General features: G+C 36.6%; 4 protein-coding genes across 7 annotated transcripts; 1 reads left to right on the top strand and 3 right to left on the bottom strand.

The window, feature by feature from the left end:
* The first annotated feature begins 1,074 nt into the window (after window positions 1-1,074).
* On the top strand, window positions 1,075-2,550 carry LOC132175467 (high-affinity nitrate transporter-like protein). Its single transcript, XM_059587422.2, has 2 exons — window positions 1,075-1,509; window positions 1,808-2,550. Exons 1-2 carry the CDS (start codon window positions 1,377-1,379, stop codon window positions 2,293-2,295), a joined length of 621 nt encoding a protein of 206 aa, XP_059443405.1. The 5' UTR covers window positions 1,075-1,376; the 3' UTR covers window positions 2,296-2,550.
* A 405-nt stretch (window positions 2,551-2,955) lies between these two features.
* On the bottom strand, window positions 2,956-5,951 carry LOC132175209 (manganese-dependent ADP-ribose/CDP-alcohol diphosphatase-like protein). Of its 4 annotated transcripts, XR_015911758.1 has the most exons (4): window positions 5,785-5,867; window positions 3,748-4,955; window positions 3,563-3,602; window positions 2,956-3,385 (listed from the first exon to the last, which is right to left on the bottom strand). XR_015911758.1 is itself a non-coding variant. In XM_059587080.2 (2 exons), exon 2 carries the CDS (start codon window positions 4,932-4,934, stop codon window positions 3,963-3,965), a length of 972 nt encoding a protein of 323 aa, XP_059443063.2. In that variant the 5' UTR covers window positions 4,935-4,955; window positions 5,785-5,951; the 3' UTR covers window positions 3,617-3,962. The 4 variants fall into 4 exon arrangements, 1 of the variants encoding a protein (XP_059443063.2); XR_015911757.1 differs by having other exon boundaries at window positions 2,956-3,602; XR_009439398.2 differs by lacking the exon at window positions 3,563-3,602.
* Window positions 5,952-7,103: 1,152 nt separating this feature from the next.
* Window positions 7,104-14,180, bottom strand: QS (quinolinate synthase). The gene is given in 8 exon segments (XM_059587487.2): window positions 7,104-7,431; window positions 7,433-7,483; window positions 7,572-7,733; window positions 9,053-9,544; window positions 10,540-10,719; window positions 10,852-11,070; window positions 11,596-11,880; window positions 13,116-14,180. Coding segments are annotated over 8 exon segments (2,202 nt in total). The 5' UTR covers window positions 13,896-14,180; the 3' UTR covers window positions 7,104-7,398.
* A 4,408-nt stretch (window positions 14,181-18,588) lies between these two features.
* Window positions 18,589-20,205, bottom strand: LOC132175516 (cytochrome P450 71A1-like). The gene is made up of 2 exons (XM_059587488.2): window positions 19,267-20,205; window positions 18,589-19,194 (listed from the first exon to the last, which is right to left on the bottom strand). The coding sequence occupies exons 1-2, from the start codon at window positions 20,203-20,205 to the stop codon at window positions 18,589-18,591; spliced, it is 1,545 nt and encodes a 514-aa protein (XP_059443471.2).
* Between the last annotated feature and the right edge of the window lie 6,491 nt (window positions 20,206-26,696).

Raw genomic sequence — 26,696 nt, 5'->3', positions numbered from 1 at the left:
ACTTCCCGGTCAGAAACAGTGTAGGGTACATGATCATATTTCAAAGAAGTGAAAAAGGGTACATGATCGAGGATATGATCATCCCACTAGGTCAAATGAATTAGCCAATTAGATGTTCAGGAAACAAAAGAGGGATGCGTTGCACGGGATAATTGCTCTGCCATCCCACCGCAATTGTCTCGATATATTTGGCAAAGAATTAGACAACACTTTTAACCTACTAGCAGGCACGTAGCATTACATGATGACTGACAACGATTGCAAGAGGCAAATGATTTAATGTCATTACTCCGCCGAAGTCGTATTTTACTTGTAAGCAAGGCCGACTCCACCATTAGGCAAATCAGGCGGCCGCCTAAGACCCCCAATTTAATAAAGCCTCCAATTCATGAATATTAATATGAGTTTATTCCTAACGTTCAAAATATAAAAATTATGCTACACAAGTCCAACATTCAAAATTGAAAAAAAAAAAAAAAAAAAAAAAAATTTAAATGCTACGAAAATGAAAAGTTCCAAAATACTGTATTCAATTATAAATTCCTCTCTTTGTAAGTTTCTATTTCTTTTCTTTCTATTTCTCTATTCAAGATAGTTACTAAAAACTCAATCAATCACTTGCTCTAAATTTTTTATTTGATTTCAAGAATTATTTTTACTATTAAGAACAATAAATTTAGAACTAATTTGTCTTTCCTTGTGCAGTTTGAGAGTGTTAGATAATCCTACCATCCTACCATAAATTCAAGAATTATTGTTTTAGTTTTTAAAATTCTCTCTCTCTCTCTCTCTCTCTCTCTCTCTCTCTATATATATATATATTAGGTATAAATTCTCAAACATTATGCTACAGTGGCTTTTCCTTAACTGGATTGTTGAGAAAGATCATCCCAGTTTCTGTGTCTCGTTGTGTGCCCTTTCCATGACACAAGGAGACAAACCAAAACTCAAAAAGTATGTGGAGAAACGAGGAATGAAACTATGGATATCATGCATACCTTTTATTAATCCATCAAAATTTCCAAGCATTTGAAATATATATAAAATAAAATAAAACAAAGTCAATGCAGAAAATAACAAACAAACGCATCCCGATCTCAAATCCTTCTCTTGTTATTATGTCAAACACACCTTCACAAACCACAACCCTGGCCTTTGGACATGCTCAGGGGTCATTTCTTCTCCCAGTAGGCAGTAGCCAGCAAATTCTTTGGGCCTTTGAATTTTTCTGCTTATTTCAAAAAGAAAGAAAACAAAAAATTGTTGTTCTTCTTTTAGTATAAAAGGAAATCCAAAGTATCATCAGGTACATCAGATTCTTTGCTTTAGCTTTCGCAGATTGATTGTTGGAGAGAATTCAGAGGCAAGTGTTGTTAATGGCAGAACGTGGGTTTCTCTTGGCTTCACTTCTTCTCTTCTGTTGCTTGGCAGGAACTTGTTATGGAATTGTTCTCTTCTCTTCTCTGCCAAGAACCCTTGTAGTCACCGCTTCACCCAGTCAAGGACAAGGTACCACATCCCTCTGTTTCTCAAAAGATTTTTGCTTCTTTAATAAAAGTAGCTAATTTTTGGCTGAAAACTCGGATACCCACATGAAGATTTTCCCAGAATATTATTCAACAAACAGAGCCTGCAAATTTTCCATCTGGGTTTTCTAAATTATGCAACTTTCATTCATGATAAGAAAAGATTTTCTCAGAAAATTTCCAAACTCATTAGAATCCAGAATTTCTTCAGATAAAGTTTTGAAAAACAAAAACTCTTTCTCTGTAGATGTAGAATTAAATTTTATTGATCAAATTTGCAGTTCTGGTTGGTGGTGAAGATAAAATTACTGTAACATGGGGTGTGAACCAGAGCCTACCAGCTGGGACTGACTCTGCCTACAAGACCATAAAAGTGAAGTTTTGCTACGCGCCCATCAGCCAGGTCGACCGCACGTGGAGGAAGACGGTGGACAACATAGGCAAGGACAAGACCTGCCAGTTCCAGATCGTTGCTAAACCCTACGATGCGTCGAACAAAACGGTCCAGAGCTTCGAGTTGACCGTGGAGCGTGACGTGCCCTCTGCCACGTACTTCGTACGCGCCTATGCTTACAACTCTGAGAATGTTGAGGTGGGTTATGGTCAAACGACTGACGCCCACAAGACCACCAACTTGTTCGAGGTCCAGTCAATCACTGGACGCCACGTGTCGCTCGATATTGCCGCGGTTTGCTTCAGCGCTTTCTCGGTTGTGTCCTTGCTTGGGTTCTTTGTTGCTGAGAAGAGAAGGGCAAAACGGTCTCAGTAGAATTGAAAGAGAAATGTGCTTTGGCCCTGGCCCGTAGTCAAATTATAGCAGTAGTTTGTACGGTGTCGTATTTGTTTTCCTAAATGGAACTATGGGGTGTGGGTTTGGGGAAGGCTTTATCTAGGGTTTGTAATAATTGGTAGTTGAAACATTATCATATGGACATGTTTGGCCAACATGATCAAAGTAGTGGCTAGAATATGTTATGTCTTGCTTATTTGGATGAAATATTGATAAACTTATAACTTTTTTACAGCTTGCTGATATATGTAACATATAATTGAAGGGTACTAAAATCTTTTTCAATGTCTAACATAGTCTTAATCAATATATTGATATTGACATGCATTAGCAAATTGTAAAAGAGTTGTAGGCATAACGTTAATCTGTTTCAATTAGTACTAATTGAGTAACATTAAGAGTTTGTTATGGTTGAATCAAATAAGTTCGCTGGATTAAAGAATTAAGAGGATCAAATTTCTTGTTAGATTCTAAGAAGTTGTTTAGCATGAGCTGGAAGGCTATGAATAAAGCTAAGTAGTTGTCTTCTTTCATTACAAATTGAAGGTTCAGGTTTCCTCGAACCTTATTCTTCTTATTTTTTTCTATCTAGAAAGAAGAAAATTAAGAAGAAAACATCTCAAGAAGATAACCCACCACCAGCAAATCGACCCATTAATTACTCGATCTGTTGCATTAGTAAATAACAAAATGTGCATGGCATGATCATCTGCAACTTGATAGTGGATGCTATGCCATAATTAGTAGGCGAATATTGGATTTTTAATCATCTTTCTCAATCAACAAGGAACTAGGAAACTAGTCATACTGAAATTGGAGTAAAGTTTGGATGGAAAACCAAGTCGAAATCTTGTCTCAATCCTTTCATTTTGGGAACTAGCTGCTGAAACGGCGGAGTCTGGGCTTCTCCGCTCAAGCCCCCTCGTGTGATGCTCAAGTCTGCACACTGTCTTGCTCTGCTAGAGCGGAGCTCATTGTGTCGACGCTGTTGCTCTACACAACACCGCTGCTCGAACGGTGCCTTCTGCTTGTACCAAAGGCAGGGCTGTGTCGTCCAACATCACTTTCACTTATTATATGCGAAAGAGGAAGTCAATTAGGTAATAGAATACATCTCTACCACTTCAAGCATAGGGGAACTTCAGCAAAAAAGTCCTCAAGGGGCAAACTATGGCAAGTTTATTTCTGGTACTCCAGGAATAACTAACTAATTGAACCTAAAGAAAGCTCTGAAGTTACTTGTTACCTTTGCTTAATCTACAATGTGCTCACCAACTTGCCACAGCCTACCGATATTCAATGTTATAATAGCACGTCGAGCATGAAATTTATTTAGAATTGCTGAAAAGCAATATTCATGTCTGGTGTTCCAGATGTACGATTGATCAAGATAACAACACAAGTATTACATATGAGTACAAATGAACTTACAATTGAAGTAGATCTAGCAGAAAGCTGATGCTACAGCAGAAGAAAGAACTGGAGCACCAAGTACTTGCTGACTGTCCCAAATATTGCAAGGAATGCAGTGAAATCTTGAACCCTTTCAATGTCTCTACATATATGGTTCTTTGGAGGTAATGTACACTCTACACATCATTATTAACAAATGATTAATAGGGTTCTTTAACGCTGTTATTTTCTCATCAGTCTGCTTGAGGGTTGAAACAAATGTCAGTGCTTTGCATTCTATCAGTACCAATAAGTGATAACCTGTCATCATAAACATTCACATACCCAAATGAATCTGTTCCTGGAGGGCATTCTAGGGCAGCTTCAAGGACTCTGTGGTGCACTCCATGGGAGTCAATTGAGTGCCCACCTTTGTGATCATGCCCAGCTAGGCAAACCTTTACACAATCATATCTGTGTATAACATCCATTACTTCATTGTAATTCCAAAGAAGTGCTTCTTTTGACGATGCACCAGGATCTAGAGGAATATGGCAACAGACCACTACTTTCTGATTTAGCTTCGATGCTTCCTGAAGTACACCATCTAACCATTCCAATTGTTGTTTCCCAACTCCTCCATTGAACATAAGGAACCTTCTCTCAAGGCCCACTAGTCCCGAAGGACTGTTCTTTTCAGAATTTGGGTTCTTTTCACGGAGAAAATTTAAGGCTTCTAACATGTTTGGATGATCTTGAGGCCAGCCAATGGCACTGATATCATAGCCATCCAGAACAACGAATCTGTACTCTGGAGTTGGTGAAAACTCAAAATAGGCATGATCATCAACACTTGGAATCTTCAGTAAGGGAAGTAATTTGCTGCGGGGAAGATTGTAGAGGCAGTGATTACCAATCATGTGATAGACAGGGCCATTGAATTTGTCGAATTCATTAATAACTTTCTTCACAGAATCTAGAGATTGGTCCTTGGGGCAAAACCCATCAACAATGTCCCCAAAATTTATCGTGAATTTAAGCTTCTGGTGGTGGTTCCAGCTCTGCACTGCCCTCTGCAACACAAGAATACTATGCCGATAATATCGAGGAACCCCAATAAATGAGCGACCGTCAGGAATATCAGCATACTGAACGTCAGAGATAACCCCAAAAGAAAAGAGAGGTGGCTTCTCTTGTGCATTTGATAATCCATTTGAAGAGCCCATGGTGCAGCTAGCACTTGAAACCTATCAAACAAAGCGAACAGATTGCTATTAGCAAATGAGATGGTAATGGCTTAAACATTGGTTTGAAAAATTGATAATTAGCATGCTAATAAACCCAGCTTGGAAACTATGACAAACCTAATAAAAACATATAAAAATTTCAAAAAAGAAAGAATATCCAATTAATCCGAAAAGCTTATAAAATGGAAGGAATCCACCACTATCGCATATCAAGCTAAGAAATGCTAACAAAAAATTTACTACATTGTTATGAACTGCTTTCATAAATCTCCTATTAATTTATCACAAACTTTCTATTGGAAAGAGACAAAAATTAACTTGCTCACTAACCCAGATTATATAAAGGTAAATCCGCTATTCCATCCCATTCCAGTCTGATTTACCAATGAGATCCTTCAACTATTCTAAGCACAATATCACTCCTAATTTCCACCTTTCACCACCAAACAAACCTGTCGGCGTTCAACCCTGCTCACCCATAAACCACACGCTGCCAAAGACTACCCACAACCACCGGTTCACTACCACCAAAAGCCACCGACCACCGATTACATTCTTTCTTTTTTCTTTGTGTTTATGTAAGCAAACAATTAAGCCTATCCAACATAGCGACAGATACTTTCCCAACCTTAAAATCCAAGCAAAGAACACGATAAATGTTAAGCTATCATTATAAGCATAAAATGCACATGGGTCATCAACAATTTGAGTTCTAAGAAAAGCTCACACTCTTTTTAGATAACCAAACCAAACAATGCAACAACGACCCAGATGAGAGAAAGTAGCAAAGAAAAGTTGGACCAGAAGAGAGACAGCAGTAAGCACGTACGGTTCGTCTACGATCTGAAACGCCGATCTGTCTTCGGCGTTTGTTGGAGGGAGGAGAGAGAGATAGATTTGGGTTTTTCTTCGTATCAAAATTCAGAGTCCTTGAGCACCACGGAGTACACACGGCGGCGCTTTGGGGTAGATGAAACGAACTTGATTCTGTCAGCATCTTTTTAGTTGGGGTAGCTGTGTGAGGTAGTTGGTTACGGTCCGGGTCGGCATAATGACCCAAATACTCTTTGTTTCCAAACACAATTACCTAATTGCCAACATTCAATTTTATTTTAGGAATAAATGCAAAATTAGTCTATGTTGACCTAAATTATAAATCACTTAATAGTCTTAATGTAGTATAAAAAATAATTTATAAGTCTATGTAGTTCGCCTAAATTACAAATTGCCCCATGTGATATAAAAAATAATTTATAGGGTCTCAAGGTAAGCTAAAATAATAGTTTACTCATTGAAATCAATTTCCGTCAACTACCTTAACAAAATCCGTAACTTTGTCACGTCATACCTAATAAAAATGAGACACATGTTATTATTAATTTCTTGCTTTAAAAAATGACAATTAAGATTTTTCACATCATTTTAGGACATCAGCAAAGATTACACATCAGCCATCACTCTAGTTATTTAAGTCATATTGCTACAGTAAAGTAACATAATCTCTTTTATCCCCGAAATTTTACTTTGTGTGTAACCCTCTCTCATTTTCATATTTCTTGTCACGATTTGTGAGCATTTTGCAAGAATTTGACAGTCACATTTTCTAACCATTGAAAAATAAATAAAAACATCATTCAAGTTAATAAATTATGACAAAGTTTTCATTCAAATTAAGTTGGATAAAATTGGGTTACTCCTTTTACTAAACTGATATTTATCTTTAGAACATGGAAATTGTTTTTAGTGAGTAAACTGTTATTTTGTCTTACCCTGAGGACCTATAAATTATTTTTTATAACATAAGTAGTGATTTGTGATTTAAGCCATCTACACTGACCAATTTTGTAGATGACCAATTTTATTTTATTTTATTGTCAACTTACAATTCTAAACTCAACGAGGCAATATGCTGGGATGAGACGTGGCACAATATAAGCGCTATGATTGATTGCCCAACACTAAAGGTCGGCAAGCGAAACATAGCCATCTTAAAATAAAATAAAAGATTTATTTATTTACTAAACATATATAGTCAACTTTATTGATTATTTGATGCTTCCTCAAGATAATTATTTGATGCTTCCACAACATAATTGTCTGGATTGCGTGAGAAGACAGGAGGACTCACCTAATAATTGGAATGGTGGGTTTGAAAGAATGAGGGGTTGAGATTGATTGGCAAAACCCAGAAAGAGGTGAGCACATAAATTATGTTTACTGTACTGTGGCAGCTGTACAGTGGGGATTAAAACGAATAAAATTGCAATTTTCATTCTTCCTATATTCTTAAAACTAATCTATGATGTGAACAATTAAATTTGAGCAATTTAAGATCTTTGTAATAACAAAACTCTGCCAAGCGAAAACTTCTCTGGAGGGGAAAGTCAACCAGCTTGCATTCACGGCTCATCTCAGCACTTGTTCTTGTGTAAGCCAGCTTTCCTCAATTTGATGACATTGACTTCCCGTTGTCATATGGATGGATGATGGATCTGATGGACAAGCTTCTCCGGCAATTGCTTCGTAGCCTACAAAAAATATGCAAAGGTAAATCTAAAACCAACCCAGAACCTTGTGCATAATGATAAACAGATTGAAGATTTCATGATAATGTACCTGGAAGTGTCTCATGTGCAAAATCGGTTCACACCCAACATCTGCAACCGACTTTCCATTAGGGGTTTGCAATTTAAATCTCAGAGTTTCGTATGCTGTCAGAATACTTTTCTCGTCGGGTAGTTGGTGGCAAACTTTTAGAAGGGAGCTAAGAGAATTCATCTGCCAGATTACAGTAAAAACAAGATGAGAAGCCCAACTTTTAAGCATCACTTTGGAAATAATTAGAGCTCAGGATTAGAAGAAAGACATCTCTCATTCATTATTGTTACTGCACAAGCCTTCAAGTAAAATATAAGGTCAATCTGGCAAACGTTAAAAGTATGGCACAATTCCCTTCAATTTTCCTAGGTGACTTTGTCGGATAATATTTACTCAAGCATGAAACTGCCCAAAGCTAGACAAAATCCTCCAATCCAGGTCTTTTAGCAAATAAACAAATGATAATTCGTCTATTATTAAGTTTCTTCCATCTTCCATTGCAAAAGCTTAAGTTATTAAAGGGAGTGAGCCAATTAGTACATAAACCAACAGTGAGCCTCAAGCACAATCAAAGAAACAAATTCTGATACCATATGAGAGCATCCAACCCAAAAAAAGTTAAAACTGCTAAGTAGAGAAACCCAAATAATACATAAACCCATACAAAGTAACAACACAAACCATTTGGGATATCCTGTCAGATTTACATGGAGGAGGAAAAGAAAAGAAAAGAATTTTTAACATTTAAATCAGAACAAAATTCAATCATAAGGGTTTGATAACTGAAACCAAACCCAGTTAGACATGGGCAGGTTGATTGGGTCCTTGGCACGCCCACTAATTTGACATATCATTGTCTAGTTAAGATTTTTACTAGCATGACAGAATACTCGTATTCATATGGAAGAATGAGAATCGAAAGACCATTATTTATTTCTGGACATTAATGCCTAACTTTACCTACAACCTCATATTTTAACTGCAAACCAATACATTTAGTTATTGAAATAACTTATTTTGGAGATTAATTAGATGCACAATCCAATTGCAAACAAGTATTTTGTAACTTAGTTTAGTCACCATTATGTATCAAACTTGCCTAGGATATCAGCTCTAACCCAGACATATTAGATTTCAAGATTGAACCTATATTCTTGTATTTTTGGCAATAGAAAGAGCTGAAGGGTAGATTTCTGAATCTCATTTATTCTAGAAACTCTGAAGCCCTTCCCCAAGCGTTTCTTTGTTTTAGGCACAGAACATTTTGCCTGTATTCTTAGTCTTTCTGAGAGAATGTAAATCAGTGTAAACCACATAGCCTAGTATGTGGAAACTATGGTGTGCATGCTTGAGCAGACGTAGTTTGTGTACAGCCGGCCCAAAATGCAATGGCAAACAATATACATGCTTGCATGCACATTGAGACATGCAGCAGATACTTTAATCTGATAATAGAAAGAAACAATGAAATCTATGCAGTTAAAGCATTACATGCTCACCTTCATGTATGGACAGGATGCACAGCCTCCATGGATGGAACATCCCTCTCCACTAGCAACTCCAGGTATAACAGGTAGGATAATGTCACCCATTTTAACTGACGATTTTGATGTTCTTGTTATTGAGTCTGATGAAACAGGAAACACTATTTCAACCTTGATTTTTGCTTCTCCTGAAGGCGATCCAGAACCTAACAAATTGCGAACGGCTGCAACAATTGAAGTCACCATTCCGGTTTCTGTTCCTAATACAAATTGGAGGTGGTCATTGACCTTGCTATCTAAAGCCTCTTGAACCCTCTGTTTTATAAAATCTAGTATGTTTTGGGTAGAACCAACAACGCCCATTCCTCTTCTCTTTGCTTCCATTGCCAAAGAAAACATTTCTCCAGGGACCTCAAAATGAGCAGTAAGGAATGCATCACAGTACATTTCATTTATCTTCTCTACAACTTCATGTCCAAAAAGGTGATGTACAATGCACGTTCCTTCCTGATATGAGAACATATAATCAGCATATAAAAGAAAAAAGCAGTCCTAGATTCCATATCTGCAAAGGCAAGATAGAATAAAGAAAAATGCTGTAATGTTGTTTTGCTAGCTATGGTTACAAATGTTAGCCAATGAACCAGTAGCAGGCGTGATAAACTGTACGGCAAATTAAGAAAGACGGCAAATTAGAAGCAACATTTTGCCAATAAGTGAGTAACATAACTGGCAATAATCATATGCTCTGAAACTATGAGCCCAGCAATAGTGCTTATTAGCAATTATAAATTTATTTTTTATGTACAGTATGCTTTCCTTCATTTGGGTGAAGTTGTTGGAGAAAACGTTCCCTGTCCTCCTCTAAAATAACTAAGCCCTCTATTTGCAAAAATTTCAGTAAGGATGACATCTCGGTGGAAAGAGAAACTGAGCCACCAATCACCTACACAGTCAAAAGAGACTACCATGTACCAAGCTCAATCACCAGAAAGCATATCATCAGCTGGGAACAAATTTCTATGTTAACAATATTCATGGTGGTGGCCGATCAAATAATATATGCATCTATTATATTTCGTTCCCTATATTGCACTATCTCTATACAGTGAAATGGCAAATAAACAAACAGTATATAGTTACCATGCCATTAATTGGATAAATTTGCACTACTAGGAAGTTAAAAATACTTTATTATAAAAATAGATAATTTAAAAAAAAAAAAAAACCTTAGGTACCATGCCATTAATTGGATAAATTTGCACTACTAGGATGTTAAAAATACTTTATTATAAAAATAGATAATAAAAAATAAAAAATAAAATAAAAAAAACCTTAGGTACCATGCCATTAATTGGATAAATATAAAAATAGATAATAATTAAAAAAAAAGAACACAAGTTAGCACCAAGTTAATATTCAAAGTATACTTTCTCTAACTTTTACTGCCATAAATGCAAATAAACTCGATTCCACCTTCACTCCCCCCAAAAACAATTTACCTGATAATAGTGCAGGCGGGGTAACAAAGATTTAATAGAGTCTCTACTGTGTCCTGGATGTATTTCAGCTATTTCTTCATCAGTCATCTTGCTCATCTGCTGGAGCAGCTCTTTAATATTTGCACCCATATAGGAATCAGGCCCATACCATACATTTAAATCTGGCACTTGAGCAAAAGCCTGCAGAAATATAAGTGGCTTGCATTAAAGGAAGAAGATTCCTGCAAGGGTTGGAACCTTGATACTTGATGCGTTAGTATAAGCATTAGAAATGCAGGAGGTGGATGAATAGACACTCATAGTACTACCGACCTGCAGAATGGTTGGCACGACATTTGAAGAAGTACAGGTAATTGTTGGCACAAGTTCATGAGCATATGCTTTTGTCTCTAGTGAAGTATTAATGTAGATGACATGCAAACCAGGAGGAGACCTAGAGGCTGCCTCAAGATAATTCATATATGAAGGGGAGGCTGCTGCATCTGCCAAGGAACAACCAATGCGTTCATTTGACATCCTGTACACACCAACCTGCACATAAATAGCACAAAGAGAAAAATTATAATGAATTGCTTCTTCAAGAATACAACTAAATCTATGATGTATAAAACATGCTTCATTTAATCCTAGCACAAAAGTTGAAAGGTAGAAACATAAAAGGAAAAAGCATTATGGCATTAGAACTGCTCATCATCAAATATAGAGATGTTAGAGCCCTTAATTTGCAGTGGATTAGGTCTAGAAGAAGAATATTCCATAAAAAAAGATTAGCAAAATTGCTTACGATTTAGGCACTATTAAGCCATCAATTCATCTAGCAGGAATAAAACCCTCATTTTGGTAGTCAAAATCCTGGGCTTGTCCATGCACAAGCACACCCCAAAACCTCTCAAACTCAAGCATGGCCTAGAGTCTGATCCCAGATACTAGTCAATAAGTATGATGCTGATCGATCATTGGAACCAGATGCATAACAATTATATATGTTCCTTACATCTACTTTCAATCTAAAAATGACAAACTGTAAAATAAAAAGAAATGATGAAAAAGACTTACATCTCCAAAGCCAGCCTGGTCAAGGATTGCACGCACATTTTCTGACATAAAATCTACACCCAAAACTGTAATGAATTGGCATCCAGCTTTTGCCATCTTGACAGCCGCATCTGCCATTACCAATGAATCAGAAATATAAATGTGCGGCCAATGTTTCTGAGCAGCAGTCAAGATGCCTTGGACCTCAGGATCCATGTAAAAATGTGCAACAACACCAATCTTCTTCTCCTTTAGCACATTAACCAGTTCTTGAACCCTACACTCATCGGGGAACAAATATCTTGCCTGCAATTAAACTACAATGGAATTTAGAACTTTAATACTGCCAGGAATCATGAGATATAACAAAAAGTAAACAAATATTTATCAGCAATTAAGATTCTAATCTTCCTCTTAGGGCAAGCACAGCATTATAAAGCTCAAATGAAGAACTTTACTCATCACAATAAAGGTACTAGAATGCCATGCAACTATGCAAGTGCACGCACATATAAGCATTCTCAACCAAAATAAAGGGCGGGGGAGAGAGAGATTTTGTGCATCAATGCATATAAAGGGGTAACCTTATCAGGTATGACATTCATTATATAAATTAAGATTTTTTTTATTTCCTAATCCCAGATGTCACATGACATGAATTTTCTATTTTTTTTTTTCTCCCATTTACTTAAAATCCCAAGGAAGAGTCTAGCATCACCAAATAATGAACTCAGCTAGGCATGACATTGGAACTTTTAAATGGTGGCACTACAAGCTTCTTTAAGAAGTCTTGGTTGTGTACCCTATTGAATTTGGAGTACATCAGATCCTCACACAATAGCAGGCGATAACTAGAATGTCCTCTTTTTCCCCCATCATTTCAGACAGATTTGCATCCTTGCACTCTAATTTGATTTGAGCCAAATACTTCAGCTTGATAGCCAATAAGATAAAACAAAATAACTTCAACAACACTGCATGGGGACACAAAACCAAATAATTGCTATTGAAGAAATGAGATTATGTAATTAAGAAGCTGACCATAGATGGAACAGATACCCAAATGCTCAGGCAACTTGATCACTTTCTAATGAACTTACTGAAATAAAAAGGACAAAAGAAAAAAGGTTTCATTATGAAAATGAACTATGATCCAGCATCACAAAATGTTACCGGGTTTTAAGAATTGTTGATCCACCAAATATAGATTTTATACGTATAAAAGAGTTGCCTAGAAAACCTTGAAGAGACCATATATTAGTATCAACTAACTGAAATTATGTAGATCAACGATGCTAATAGCAAGCTTTAGTCGCAAAAACCAAGTTTTTTTTTTTTTTTTTCCACTTGATTTCCATCACAACCCAATCCTATTCAAAAACTTTCAACACTGTTCCTTTTGAAACTAACATTGGTAATCAGTCAATTTCCTATCAATAACCCACAAATAATTTCGAACACAACCGAAATTCAACTTTCTACGTCACAATCACACAAAGAAACCCGAAATCAAATAAAGCCAGACACGAATTACCACAAACCTGAGCCTCAGCATAGCTCCCCTTGGCTTCTACCCCGTCCGCCGTCACCACCAGCGACGGGAACGGCTCGAAAGGCGGCACCTTCCCATCGCGCTCCGCCACCAACGCTCTGGTCCTCTTCTGCATGGTGACCAGCACATTGTGCCACGTGTTCATTCTGGACCTCTCTCTCCCAGGCACTCCCACATTCAAATCCGCCAAATCCTCGGTCTTCACTTTCATCACCTCCTCCGGGGCCGCACCGTCAAGAACCCAAACCAGGCACGAGCAGAAACCCTTCGTGATCTCGGAGTCGCTATCGGCGACGAACCGTAACTTCCCGTTCTGGTCCAATCGGGCCTGGAGCCAGACACGGGCCGTGCACCCCATAACCCGGTTGGAGTCGACCCGGGCCACGTCGTCCATCGGGGGGAGAAGCGTCGCGTAGTGGAGCAAGCGCTTGACGCGGTCGATGGGCTCGGAGAGGGACTGGAACTCGGAGACGAGGGAACGGAGCTTCGAGGAGACGAGGTGGGTGGTCTGCGAGGGAGAGAATGTAGCGGCGGAGCATGCGAACGGGGAGCTAGGGTTTCGGGGTTGATTGGGTTTCACAGGGTTCGCGTCCGGTGGTGGAGACTGAATGCATTTGAGGGACTTGTTGAACAACAAGGAAGATTGGGGTCTGAGGAAATGGAGGCGTAAATTGAAAGAGAGAGAATTGTAGTTAGGATTAGGGTTTTGGCTTGCAGAGAAGAAGGAAGAAGAAGAAGATCTCATGGCCATGGCTGCAGAGGAGTCCATTGCTCTGTTTTCGTCGGTGCCTTTTACGTGTTTGTGTTTGGGTTTATGTCAGAGAGAGAGAGAGAGGGTGTATGGCTAATGGCCTGATAGGTGTGTGGAGTGAATGGAGGAAGAGAGCAGAGAAATCAGAGCCTTTAAAAGAAATAGGAGGAGGAGGAAAAAACTGAGGAGAAGACCGAAGAGGCGGGCAGGACTCGGAAAGGTTACCAACCAGCCAACTAGAAGGAAAGGAAACTACGCGCGAAGAAGAGAGACGGCTTGAAAATGAAACGGAACGGATTCAGGGCCAAGAGGGATGTAGATTACATTCATGGTCATGACTCATGGGTCCAAATCCAATGTCGCTTTTCCATTAAAGAGCACCACTTGTGAATTCAACGGGGTCCCCATCTATGCACTTTTCCTTTTATTTTTGTTGTTTGTGCATAGTGAAAATGCAGGTAGATAATAATCGCGGGTGTTTACTATTTACACGTATTTGCTATTCGTATTGACATGGCACTTAATAGAATTTGTCAAATATTTTAAATGAATTTGACTCTAAGAACTAAATTGCTTTGTTGGCCTATCAAAGGGACTTTTGAATTCACTTTAATTCAGTATGAAAGTGAGCGATTTATAATTTAGGTCAATAATAAGGACTGAATTTTTATTTATCTCTTAATTTATTGTGAGATTCCTTCAACTATCTAATTGTTATTATCTTCAACTATGAATGGCTCTTTAGTTTGTAATTGAAATGCATGCCATTATTGATGTGAGTTGTATCTTTAACACGTTCCCTTCAAACTCAACGGTAATGGATGAACATTGAGTTTGGAGTAAAGAGTGATAAGCCAAGTAGAAACAAGTGGCTGATATTTAACACACCTCCAAATACTAGGAAACCAATCACCATGATTTTTGATGTAAGCCTCAAAGCTGGATAGCAGTCCATTGGTGATGGTAGGACAATGCCAAAATCCAACAGATGTTCGGAGCCTGATGAATTGCACTTGAATTGGGTCAGCCTCTAGATGACAAAAAAGACCAAAATTTTTTCACAACTGCTCATAATAAGAATACTTGTGGGGGGTTGTCAGCAACATCCGATAGTAGATAGCGAATAAAATGGATGAATTGATCTATCATGAGAGGCACTTGCTTACAAAGTCTTATATTATGTTTAGATAGACCTAAAGAAAAGAACCAAAGGTCTAGGAATTTCAATAGTCTCAAGGAGAAAATTGCTTACAAAATTTGATAGAAATAAGCTTTGTAATGGAGAAAGATACAACCTACATCCATAATGACAGTCATTTCAATTTTCTAAACAAATTGTAGAGAAAGAATTTGATTGTATGGACCCGATAATGGTAATTGAGGAAGAGGAGAGAGTTTTAGAAGATGGTAGGGTAGCCATTGAGAAGAAAACATAATAGGTAATTGAAAAAGATAGCAGGTGTGGGCCTTTAGAAGGCTCTGATATTATGTAAGATTAAAGAATTACATATTGTCTTCTTGAATATTGTGAAATCATTGTATTTAATTTATAACTACTATACAATCATACAACTTCTACCACAATTATGAGTTATTATAACTATTCACTTTTTATTGAACTATACATATTCTAAGGTTTTGTATTCAAATTGTGATATCTCTTTAACTATTTAATTATCATTATCTTCAACTATGATTGGTTATTCACAGTCTTCGTTGGAATTCTTGTCATTGATGATGTGAGTTCTGAAGTGTCAATTCCAATCAACCTTTATATATAAATATTTTTTGAAAGAAAATTTTAAATATAATAAAGTAATTCAAATAAATCATGAAAAATTGTCTTCTTGTTTAATAGGGTCGTGATTCACAGCACGCTGGCGTGCTAAGCATGCCAGGCATTTATTTATTTTTTTTAATTTTTTAATATTAAAAAAAAAAAAAAAATTGGCCGGCATGCATGGCACGCCGGCGTTGTGTTTAGCTTTACCCTATTTAATGCATGCGCCATGTAGTATTTTAAGATTTAAACTGTCACACATTGAATAAACTTTTTATTAAAGTAAATGCATGGCACGCCGGGGTTGTGTTTAGCTTCACCCTGTTTAATGCATGCACCATGTAGTATTGTAAGATTTAAAATGTCACACATTGAATAAACTTTTTATTAAAGTAACATTATCAAGTAGAGTTATATAATTATAATGATGTGATAGTAATAGTAAAAATTAGTTTTTTATCATCAAAATCTTTGTAAGAGAAAGAATTAATGGCTTTACGAAATAGTATTTCTCTTTTGTTATTTAGTAGACGGTTAGACGACTGTCATATAACTGAGATGAAGTGGCAATGAAATCAACTTTTTGATCAGTAAAGGCTTTATAAGAAAAAATCAAAGGCTAATTTTTACACTTTTGTTTTATTTTGATAATGTCAATTAATTTTTAATCTTGTTTTAACAACAACTAATTTTTTTTTTTTTTTTTTACATGTCCGCATAAGAAAGGGGAGGAAGATTCGAACAAATAACCTTCGCTTTACTGGACGTGGGCCTAGCCGATTAATCTCTCTTTGGGACTTAACAACAACAACTAATTGAGAATGAATTGACCAAGGATAAGGTAAAATAAGAGTGAAATAAAAGTATAGTTTTTACTGCTAAGTAAACCAACTGGGATGTAAAAAAGCCTCCGGAAGTCGGTAAACTTGGTTGGTAGTTAATTTGTAGCAGCCTCTGGAGTCTTGGCCTCTGGTGGCAGTTTGCCCACGTGGAGCCAAACAAGATGCACTTGCCACTTGCAAGAAAAGGAAAGGCGTTCCTTTCCTTGTAAATTTGTGTTTGATCCCTTATTTCTCTCTCTTATTTTTACCGTCCTTTTTTTAAAAAAAATTATTTTTTACCTAGAATTGGAACTAGAAGTTCTATTTATTTCCAATTATATAAAAGAAAAGTTCTAAATGACACGTGATCACTATTCCGTTAGCCAAAATGACTTTAATTAACGGAATGAATAAATTGTAAAAATTAAAATTTTGAGAGAATAAATTGTAAAAATTACTACTAACTTTAAAAGAATTAAGTATAATTTTTTTTAAAAAAAAATAATTTTGTCGGGTATTCATAATTTTGAATACAGTAAAAAATAATACAAAAAAGAAAAAAAGAAAAAGAAAAAGTGTACTTCCAAACAAGAAGCATGTGTAAGGGCGGGTGTGACAGCCACATGTTCCTTCTCCGTCTGGAACCATCCATCAATGTTTATTTAGTTGATTATAATATGTGACATAGATCTTATCTCATCATATATCCTTTTGCAGCCATTTTATGATTTTTTTTGTTTTTGGGTTTTGGCGAAAACTATCCATACATAACATTTTTTTTTTTTTTTTTAATGAGGATATATATAACATATTGGAAAAGCCATGGCTTTCCCAATAAACAAATTTCGTTATTTTATTTATTTATTTATTTATTTATTATTTTTTTTAGGAAAGAAAGAATATTGGTTTACCCCTGATCATGACACTTTGAAGTTGTTTTTTTTAAATAATCATCAAAATTATCATTGATCAAGAAAATTCAGACGAAAACAAATTGTTTCATTAAAATAATATCACAGATAGCCCTTGAAATAGAATCATCCCAAGTCTTCTCAATAAACTGTTTACAAATATCTTGGGCCAAGCCATGAGCAGCCTTGTTAATTAAGCTTTCGACTAACATGACGACATTCCCATTTGAAAAAAGACACTTTGAAGTTGAGGTAACCAAATCAACCTTCCTATCTTCAATAACGTCTTTCATATGTATAAGCATAAGATATTTTATTTTTTCCCAAAAAAAATAAAATAAAATAATGTTGCTGGTCAAAATAAACAAATGGGAAGATCTTCAATGATAGCGGGATCTTTGATAAAACTTTTTAGTGGGTTTTTTTTAGTTTTTAAGTTGAAAAAGTGCTAATACTTTTGCTTTTGTTTTTTTTGTTAAAAAATAAAATACTTTCTCAAAAAGGGGTTGGAGTGAGCACGATTTCAACTTGGACACGAAATTGCCACCGTGATGAATCATCGAATGCCGCCCCAATCCCAAAGGGCTCATGATGATGCCAATTGAAAACGAAAAGAAAAGCAACTCCTCACGTTGGTGGTGTTTATTTTGTTTGGGAATATGTATGGCTTGTATTTATCCATGGTGTTAATGCCATCATAGCCCGCCGGAGTAAATGTTGGTAGATATTAACCGTCTACATCTGTTATTTTTATTCATCTGCTATCTATATTTTACATTCGTAATTCTCATTTATTTGCTATTCGCACAAGCAAATATGGATGTAGATGCGGTTAACAAATACTATTATTCCGTGATTTATGCTAAGTTTTTTTAGATAAGTGGTTATTTATCATTCACCCAACGCGAATGTAGTAGCGATTCAAAAGGCTCTCGGCGACTCGATGGCTTGATGATTGTGCAACATCTTTGATATTTTGGCAAATATCACACAATTGCTTGATTCTATTTTGGTCGGATTGTGCTCAAAAGTAACAACACATGGCATTCCTTGTGAAATAATTCTTTTGGATGATCCATTTCATCTTTGCAAGAGTATTGAGCATGGAAAATGACATCAGAGATTAACAACAAAGGGAAACAGTTTTATTGCAATTGATACATGAAGATATAGAAAACATTTTGAACATGGATTGCTTATCAAGGAGAATGCAGTAGTGGTATAAGGAGAAGAGGTACTTTCTTACAAATGACTACCCTATAAACCTCACTCATGTCCAAGTCCTCCCTATTTGCACCATCAGGCAACTCCCAGTCAAACCAGTACAAGAGGTTGGCCAACACATATTCTGCTTCTGTGATTGCAAAAGATGTCCCAGGGCAACCCCTACGCCCCATACCAAATGGAATGAATTGGTCATGGTGGCCTTTGAAATCAATTGGGTTGTTTACAAATCTCTCCGGAAGAAACTCATCTGCCCTGTCCCATAATTTGGGATCCCTTTGAATTGCCCATGCATTAATCAAGATTATGGTTTTGGGAGGAATGTCATAGCCTACCAGCTTAGCAATTGCAGATGATCCTCGAGTAACCATAACAGGAGCATGTAATCTCAGAGTCTCTTTGACTATGCACTTTAAGTAGTCCATTTGATCTATATCAGCTTCATCTACCTTTGATTTTTCTCCTACTACTCTTCTTACTTCTTCTTGAGCTTTCTTCATGATACTAGGATTTTTCACAAGCTCTGCCATTGCCCATTCCATGGTTGTTGAAGTGGTATCAGTTCCTCCCACAAACATGTCCTGTAAGAAGGAAAGACAAAGATTTAGTTTTAGTCATGTGTTTGTAAGAGAGAGAGAGAGAGAGAGAGAGACCAGTAGGAGAGCTTTGATGTTTTCTTTAGTGAGGTTGATGTCAAGCATGCCACTCCTCTGAAGAGACAGAAGAATATCCACAAAGTCTTTCTTATCAGATTGGTCACTATCACCCCTCTTTATATGTTCATCAATTATTTGATCAAGAACTGCATTTACTGCTTTAGAAGTTGTTCTCAACTTTGCAGAAAATCCAGTCAGAACATCCATCCATCCCAAATGTGGAAAGAGATCTTCAAAGCAAAATGCTCCCAAAAGTTGCATTACTTTCTTTGGTAATTGTCCAAAACTCATGCTGCTGCCTTCCTCTCCTTCATACTTGAGACCCAGAGAGGATCTGCAAATTATGTTGTTTGAGATAGTAGCAAACATCTCACTTACATCAATTGCTGTTCCATTCAAAGATGAACGTCGAATCTTCTCAACCATTTCTGCAGCTTCTTCTTCCCTCACAAATTGAAATTCTTTCACCCTTTTTTGGCTTAAAATTTCCATAACACAAATTTTCTTCACTTGTCTCCAATACTCACCATAGGGACAAAATGCTATGTCACTGCATCCATGGAAGAGGATATTTGCTGCCCTTATTTGGGGCCTACATAAGAAAATTGTGTCATGGCTGTTCGTGATCTCTCTAGCAATCTCAGAGGATGAAACTACTAGTAATGGGGTATTGCCCAAGTGTAAGAGCACTATAGGGCCATACTTCTCAGAGACAGCATGGAGAGATCGGTGGAGGAGTCTACCTAGCTGGTGAAGGTTGCCAAATATTGGTAGTTTTGGAGGAGAAGGAGGTAAGTTGAGCTTGCCAGTACCTCTAGTGAGCTTAAGGAGATACAGTAAGGACAAGAGGAGAAGCAGAGAGAACAGGAGGAGATTTAACACACTGCTTATATGCAGCTCTTGCCACCATTTGTGCAACAAGATCATTGGATCCATTCCTTCTTTAGCACTTCTTTTCTCACCAAAATCTTGTGCATTAAGAATCTAGACCATACCAAAAACTTGCCCAGGTTTCAGCCTAAAGAAGAACAAATTTTTTTTAGCAAATTTCAAGTCCATGATGGGCTGCATATGGCATGTGAATTAATCTGAATAGTTTATGTAAATATTATTATATTATTATATTAGCTGGCTGCTCGATTTTAGGATCTGCCGGTATCCTAAATATGAAATTTAAAGAAGAGATGTGTAGTTTCCAAGAAGATAATGAAATAATCAAATGGTAGACTTGCTGGTGATCACAACTAATTAAGGTTGAAGAAATGGCGTGCCCCTGTGTTGTTACCTTGCACAATAATTGATGAACAATATAGAATCGAAAAGAGAGAGATTAAGAGAGAGAGAGTCGACACACAGATTTACGTGGTTTGACAATTTGCCTACGTCCACAGAGAGGTAGCTATAATTTTACTTTTAATGGTTCAGGGTTACATCATACATATATATAAAAAAACCCTAAACCCTACTCCCGCTCCGTGAATGTCGCTAACGCAACGTTCACTCCGCTCCAGTCTACTTGGCCTTCTACTAGTATTAATATGAGCCACAATTCCAACAATCTCCACCTTGGCGAGTATTTACCTCTTCGAAGATAATCATTTGGATTCGCCTAGAACTTATAGGTTTGGGGATGCCACTGCCTCTCTCTTCTCCTCTCTAGCACCTGGAGACATTTGTCAAGTCCAAGCAATGCTTGAACTTATCTGCAGTAACAGGCTTCGTCAACATGTCTACTGCATTCTTAGAAGTGTGGATCTTCTCAAGGAACAATTTACTTGTAGAAACAAATTTCATGATCTCGTGAAACCTCACATCAATGTGCTTAGTTCTCGCATGATACACCTGGTTCTTTGCCAAATAAATGGCACTCTGGCTGTCACAATGCAATGAAGCTCCACCTTGCTGAATACCTAGCTCCTTGACTAACCCTGTGAGCCACAAAGCTTCCTTTGCAGCTTCAGCCGCCGCCATGTACTCTGCCTCAGTCATGGACATCGCAACCGTGGACTAGATCATAGACTTCCAACATATGGGTCCTCCTGCAAGAGTGAACACATAGCCCGTGATTGATCTCCTGGCATCCAAGTCCCCTGCATAATCTGCATCCATATATCCCACAGCTGACAAATCACTCCTCTGTCTGACAAAAGTGATGTCGTAGTCTGTAGTACCTTTCAAGTATTTGAAAATCCATTTAACTGCATCCTAATGCTGTCTCCACGAATTTGCCATGTACTTGTTCACCACACTCATTGCATGAGCCAAATCTGGCCTGGTACATACAATAGCATACATTAGACACCCCACTGCACTGGCATATGGGACTTTAGACATATCTTCAGTTTCTTCAACTGTCTTTGGACACTATGAGGTAGACAAACGGAAATGATCCACCAAAGGTGTACTCATCGGTTTCGCATTCTCGATGCTAAACCTCTCAAACACCTTCTTCACATAGTCGGCCTGAGATAGCCACAATCTCTTGGCATCCCTGTCCCTGCGAATCTCCATCCCAAGAATTTTCTTGGCTGCGCTCAAATCTTTAATGTCAAATTCTCTACTCAACAAAACCTTTAGTTTGTTGACCTCCACTATACTCTTAGCCGCAATAAGCATATCATCCACGTACAGTAACAGAAAAACAAATGAGTCATCATCAAGGCTCCTCACATAGAGACAATAGTCATACTCACATCTCATGTAACCAATTCTGGTCATGTAGGAGTCAAACCGCTTATACCATTACCTTGGAGACTACTCCAGCCCATAAAGTGACTTCAATTTACAGACCAAGTGCTCTTGTTCAGGTTGACTGAACCCATCTGGCTGTTCCATGTAAATCTGCTCCTCCAAATCACCATGGAGAAAAGCTGTCTTCATATCCATCTGCTCCAATTCCATGTCATAATGAGCTACCAACGCCAATACCGCTTTGATGGAAGTATGTCTGACCACTGGAAAAAATATTTCCTCGTAATCAACCCCTTTCTGCTATGCATAACCCTTTGCTACTATGTGAGCCTTGAATTTTTCTCCCATTTTTTTTTTTTTTGAACACCCATTTACACCCTATCGTCCTCTTCATCTCTGGAAGCTCCACCAAATCCCATGTCTGGTTCTTATGCAGGGACTCAATTTCCTATGCCATAGCACCCACCTATCTGCTCTTCTCTTGGCTATTGACAGCCTCTTGAAAAGTAGTAGGATCTCCGCTGCTGATAACAAGAGCATAGGAAGCCATGTCTTCATAACCATACATGACTGGTGGTTTGATAGTGCGTCTAGGTTTGTCTGTGGCTATACTGTGATGCTGCTCAACTCTTGAAGTAGAGGTCTCTGTCCCCTAAGAAGTGTTCTCTTGCACATGAGTCTCTAACTCTACCTGCACCACCTGCTTATCACTGCTACTGCTTTCTGGCCCCTATTGCTTTTCATCCTGAGTACTCTTCAACATGAAATTTTCATCAAATACCACGTCTACTGATCACCGCCTTGTTTACCTTTGGATCCCAAAACTTGTAACCCTTGACCCTTTTTCCCGTACCCGAGAAAGAAACACTGTCTAGACTTTGGATCAAGCTTCGATCTTTCTTCACTAGGTATGTGCACATAGGCTGGACAACCAAATATTCGCCATCCAGAGTAATCTACCTCATTACCTGTCCATACCTCCTCTGCAACTTTCCCATCTAGTGTTGTCCTCAGTGACCTGTTGATCAAGTTGCATGCCATACTCACTTCATCTGTCCAGAAAATCTTTGTAAGTCCAGCATTCAGCTTGAAATATTATGCTTTCTTTGCAATAGACCTATTCATCCTTTCCGTCACACCATTTTGTTGTGGTGTCTTGCGTACTGTGAAATGTCTTTTTATACCATGCTGCTCACAGAAATCTCTGAACATGTCATTTGTGTACTCAGTGCCATTATATGTTGTAAGGCACTTAACCTTCTTTCCAGTTTGGTTCTCTACTTCAGCTTTCCACAACTTAAACTTGACAAACATTTCTGATTTATGCCGCATGAAGTATACTAAAACTTTTCTAGAAAGATCATTAATAAAGATTACGAAGTACATAAGTCCTCCCCGTGACGCTGTCCTTACAGGTCCCTAAACATCATAATGAAAATAGTCCAAAATTCCCTCTGTCTTGTGTGTGGCTGTCTTGAATGATACCCGATTCTGTTTCCTCATAACACAACTTACAGAAATCAAGTTTGCACGTTTTGACACCCTTCAACAGATTTCTCTTATGAAGCTCCAACATGCCCCACTCACCTATATGACCCAACCGCATATGCCACAAAACAGCACAATTAGATTCAGACTCTACAGAGGTGATTATACCTACAACTGTACTTTCCAACAGTTTATAGATATTCTTTGAATATTTTTGCCCCTTCATCACTCCCATTGCACCCTTAGTCACCTTCATTACTCCACCTTCAGACTTATAACCATAACCGTTTGGAAAGATGATGCATTCTAAAGCATTGTCACCATTTTTGCAACAAGATCATTGAATCCATTTGTTCTTTAGCTCTTTTTTTCCCACCAAAATCTTGTGCATTAATAGTCTAGACCATACCAAAAACTTACCCAGGTTTCAGCCTAAAGAAGAACAATTTTTTTTTTAGCAAATTCAAGTCCATGTTGGGCTGCATATGGCATGTGAATTAATCTGAATAGTTTATGCAGTATTCACTATAAAAAAAGATGCACGAATAGCTCAATGCAATCCTAGAAATACTATATAACAAGCTAGAAATATAAATATTAGCTGGCTGCTCGATTTTAGGATCTGCTGGTATCCTAAATATGAAATTTAAAGAAGAGATGTGTGTAGTTTCCAAGAAGGTAATGAAATAATCAAATGGCAAACTTACTGGTGACAACTAAGGCTGCATGGATGGCGTGCCCCTGCATCAAAGCTTTATGTCTTAAAGAATGTGCAGATTCATATGCAGAGGATTTGAGATTCATATGCAGAGGATTTGACTAGGTTTTTTGCAGTACCGGGTGCAATACAAAAATCAATAATTGAGAATACTAAAAAAAAAAAAAAAAAAAAAAAAAGTTTTTGAAAATACAGAAAACAAAATTGGAAAAACATTTTTGAGAAGGTGAATCTAATACAAAAACCCATCTTTCACAATACATTCCCAAAGTCTCATGGAGGAGAGGAGACCTCCTTCTCTACCATTCTCATCCAACACACAATATAAATGATATAATAGTAGATCCATGTATCATAAGTCATTAAATGTAACATCTGGTCCATATTGAAAATATGACATAAAAAGTTAATAATTTATAAAGATAGTCATGAATGCTGAGTCATACATTGCTTAGTTATTAGGTAAAACTAAGTTTTATAAATAATTTTAAGAAAAATTTAATTGACTAATACTTTTAGGGTGATAGCGCAAATGTAACTAGTATATTTCCTTTTGTAAAGATTCAAAGGGCCTTTACATGAACCAACCCTAAGAGCCTTGGAGTGGTTCGCCCACCCAAGGCCAACCCCTTGTTATTATCATTTTTTTTTCTCTTTATTTTATTTCCTTTTTATTTTTGTAATTTTTTCAAAGTAAATTTGTAATTTCATAATGATCTTGTCGAAAAAATAGCCAAAATTTTTACACAAGAAGTTATTTGTCACGTAGGGGTATTATAAGGATTGATTTGTCTCTTTTTAATCCATAGGGAGCTATTTGTCAAATTGGCAAACCACATGGACTAATTTAATGGTTCTCAAGGAGAATATTCAAAGTGTTTTTACAAAATACTGATTAAATCGTCATCATACATGCACATATTTGGAGATATAATTGCCAAAGAGATATAAGTGTTAAATAAACATAAGTTTGGGGCTACGTGTATTTTCTCCAAACTTCAGCAAAAAGCATTTTGGACAGTTTTTATCCAAAAAAGTCATGTGACTCAATTTCAGTCTAATTTGACAAAAAAATGTTGACCAAGGTGTTAACGATAACAAACTAACAAAGTGGTAGTTGGAGGGCATCAAGCGTAATTTTTTAAAGTTTGAAAGTAAAAATGCTAAATAAGTATAAGTTTTGAGAGGCTAAACGTATTAATAAACTTGAGGCGTTGAGGGTCACTTCGATTTCTGTTTAAGTGTTAAAAAAAGAAACACTTATAAAATCAATTTATTGTCACGTTTCTCAATTCTTACCACTAATAAATCAATCCAAGTGATAAGTTTTTCTAAACATATGTCGGTGCATTTGGCATTATGATTTTATAAATAAAAGGTGTAATTTAAAATTAAATCGCAAAAAATGAATTGTTTAGAATTGCGTTTTTAAAAAATTGTGAGTTAAAAATGTAAAAAATCTACATTTTCAAATCGCGAGTAATTATATACTTTTTTGAAAATGCACAATTATAAAGGTTAAATTGCGATTTTAAAGGCCAAACTACAATTTTGCCAAACACTTAGTTGTGTTTTTAAAAATCATATTTTTAAATATTACATTTTTAAATCGCAAAACCAAATAGACCTTTATTGAAAGGAAGAACATGTATTCGAGTCTGCAAGAAAAATACGATGCTAAAAGAGACAAGACTTTATGCTTATTAATTCCTACTCATTGGTTGTTTGTTACTGTGTTATTTGATGGGTTAAGATTATGCTATAATTTGATTGGTCTCGAGAAAACACCTGTGCTTCTGGTACCAATAATTGTTCATGGACCATTTCCAAAGAGGCTAGGAAATTAGATATATTTGTTAATAAATTATATGACAATGACTAGGATAACGCTCATGAAAAGCACATCTAGTGCAATGCAAGTCAAACTTTGCTGACCTATGATGATAATAATTGTAATATTTAATACCATATAGTATCTTCTTTAATTAATCTTTGAAGATGTATCAAATCTACATGCAATTGTCGTATCTATTATTAAATTCTGCAAATTCCACGAGCTGAATATATAGAATATAATTAATGAATCTTTAAGATTATTATATTTTGGTAAGATCAATGAGTTGCAATGCATATAATATAATGAATCTCTAAGACTATTATATTTTGGTAATTAAAGACATAATTTTTCTTCAAATTGGGTTGTTTAAGTTTCTTTTAACTAAATTTATATATCTTTTGAGCTTGTGAAAATTAAATGCTTTTTTAATAATATTCAAATATTTTAAAAAAAATTATATCAACAAAATATGACCTAACAATTTTATAGACTAAAAAAAAAAGTTTGACTTTGGCAATGGCTCAGTTTATAATTAATAATCTTTGAAGATATGTACATTTCATCTCCTGTCTCATTTGCAAATGTCGTATCTAATCTTAATTAATTATGCAAATTCCTCCGGCATAAAGAATCTTTAAGATTATTATATTTTGGTACAGTCCACCAGCTTTATGATTTTTTTTTTTTTTTTTT

This window comes from Corylus avellana, chromosome 3, assembly GCF_965113065.1.
Source record: "Corylus avellana chromosome 3, dhCorAvel1.hap1.2, whole genome shotgun sequence".
NCBI classification, from domain to species: Eukaryota; Viridiplantae; Streptophyta; class Magnoliopsida; order Fagales; family Betulaceae; genus Corylus; species Corylus avellana.
The sequence above is the reverse complement of the archived record's forward strand: the minus strand, read 5'-3'. Positions and strand labels throughout refer to the sequence as shown.

Coding starts and splice junctions, on each gene's coding strand:
- LOC132175516 (XM_059587488.2), bottom strand. CDS start 20,205: ATGGATCCAATGATCTTGTTGCACAAATGGTGGCAAGAGCTGCATATA. Junction 19,195..19,266: donor ACATCAAAGCTCTCCTACTG/GTCTCTCTCTCT, acceptor TCCTTCTTACAG/GACATGTTTGTGGGAGGAAC.
- LOC132175209 (XM_059587080.2), bottom strand. CDS start 4,934: ATGGGCTCTTCAAATGGATTATCAAATGCACAAGAGAAGCCACCTCTC.
- LOC132175467 (XM_059587422.2), top strand. CDS start 1,377: ATGGCAGAACGTGGGTTTCTCTTGGCTTCACTTCTTCTCTTCTGTTGC. Junction 1,510..1,807: donor TTCACCCAGTCAAGGACAAG/GTACCACATCCC, acceptor TCAAATTTGCAG/TTCTGGTTGGTGGTGAAGAT.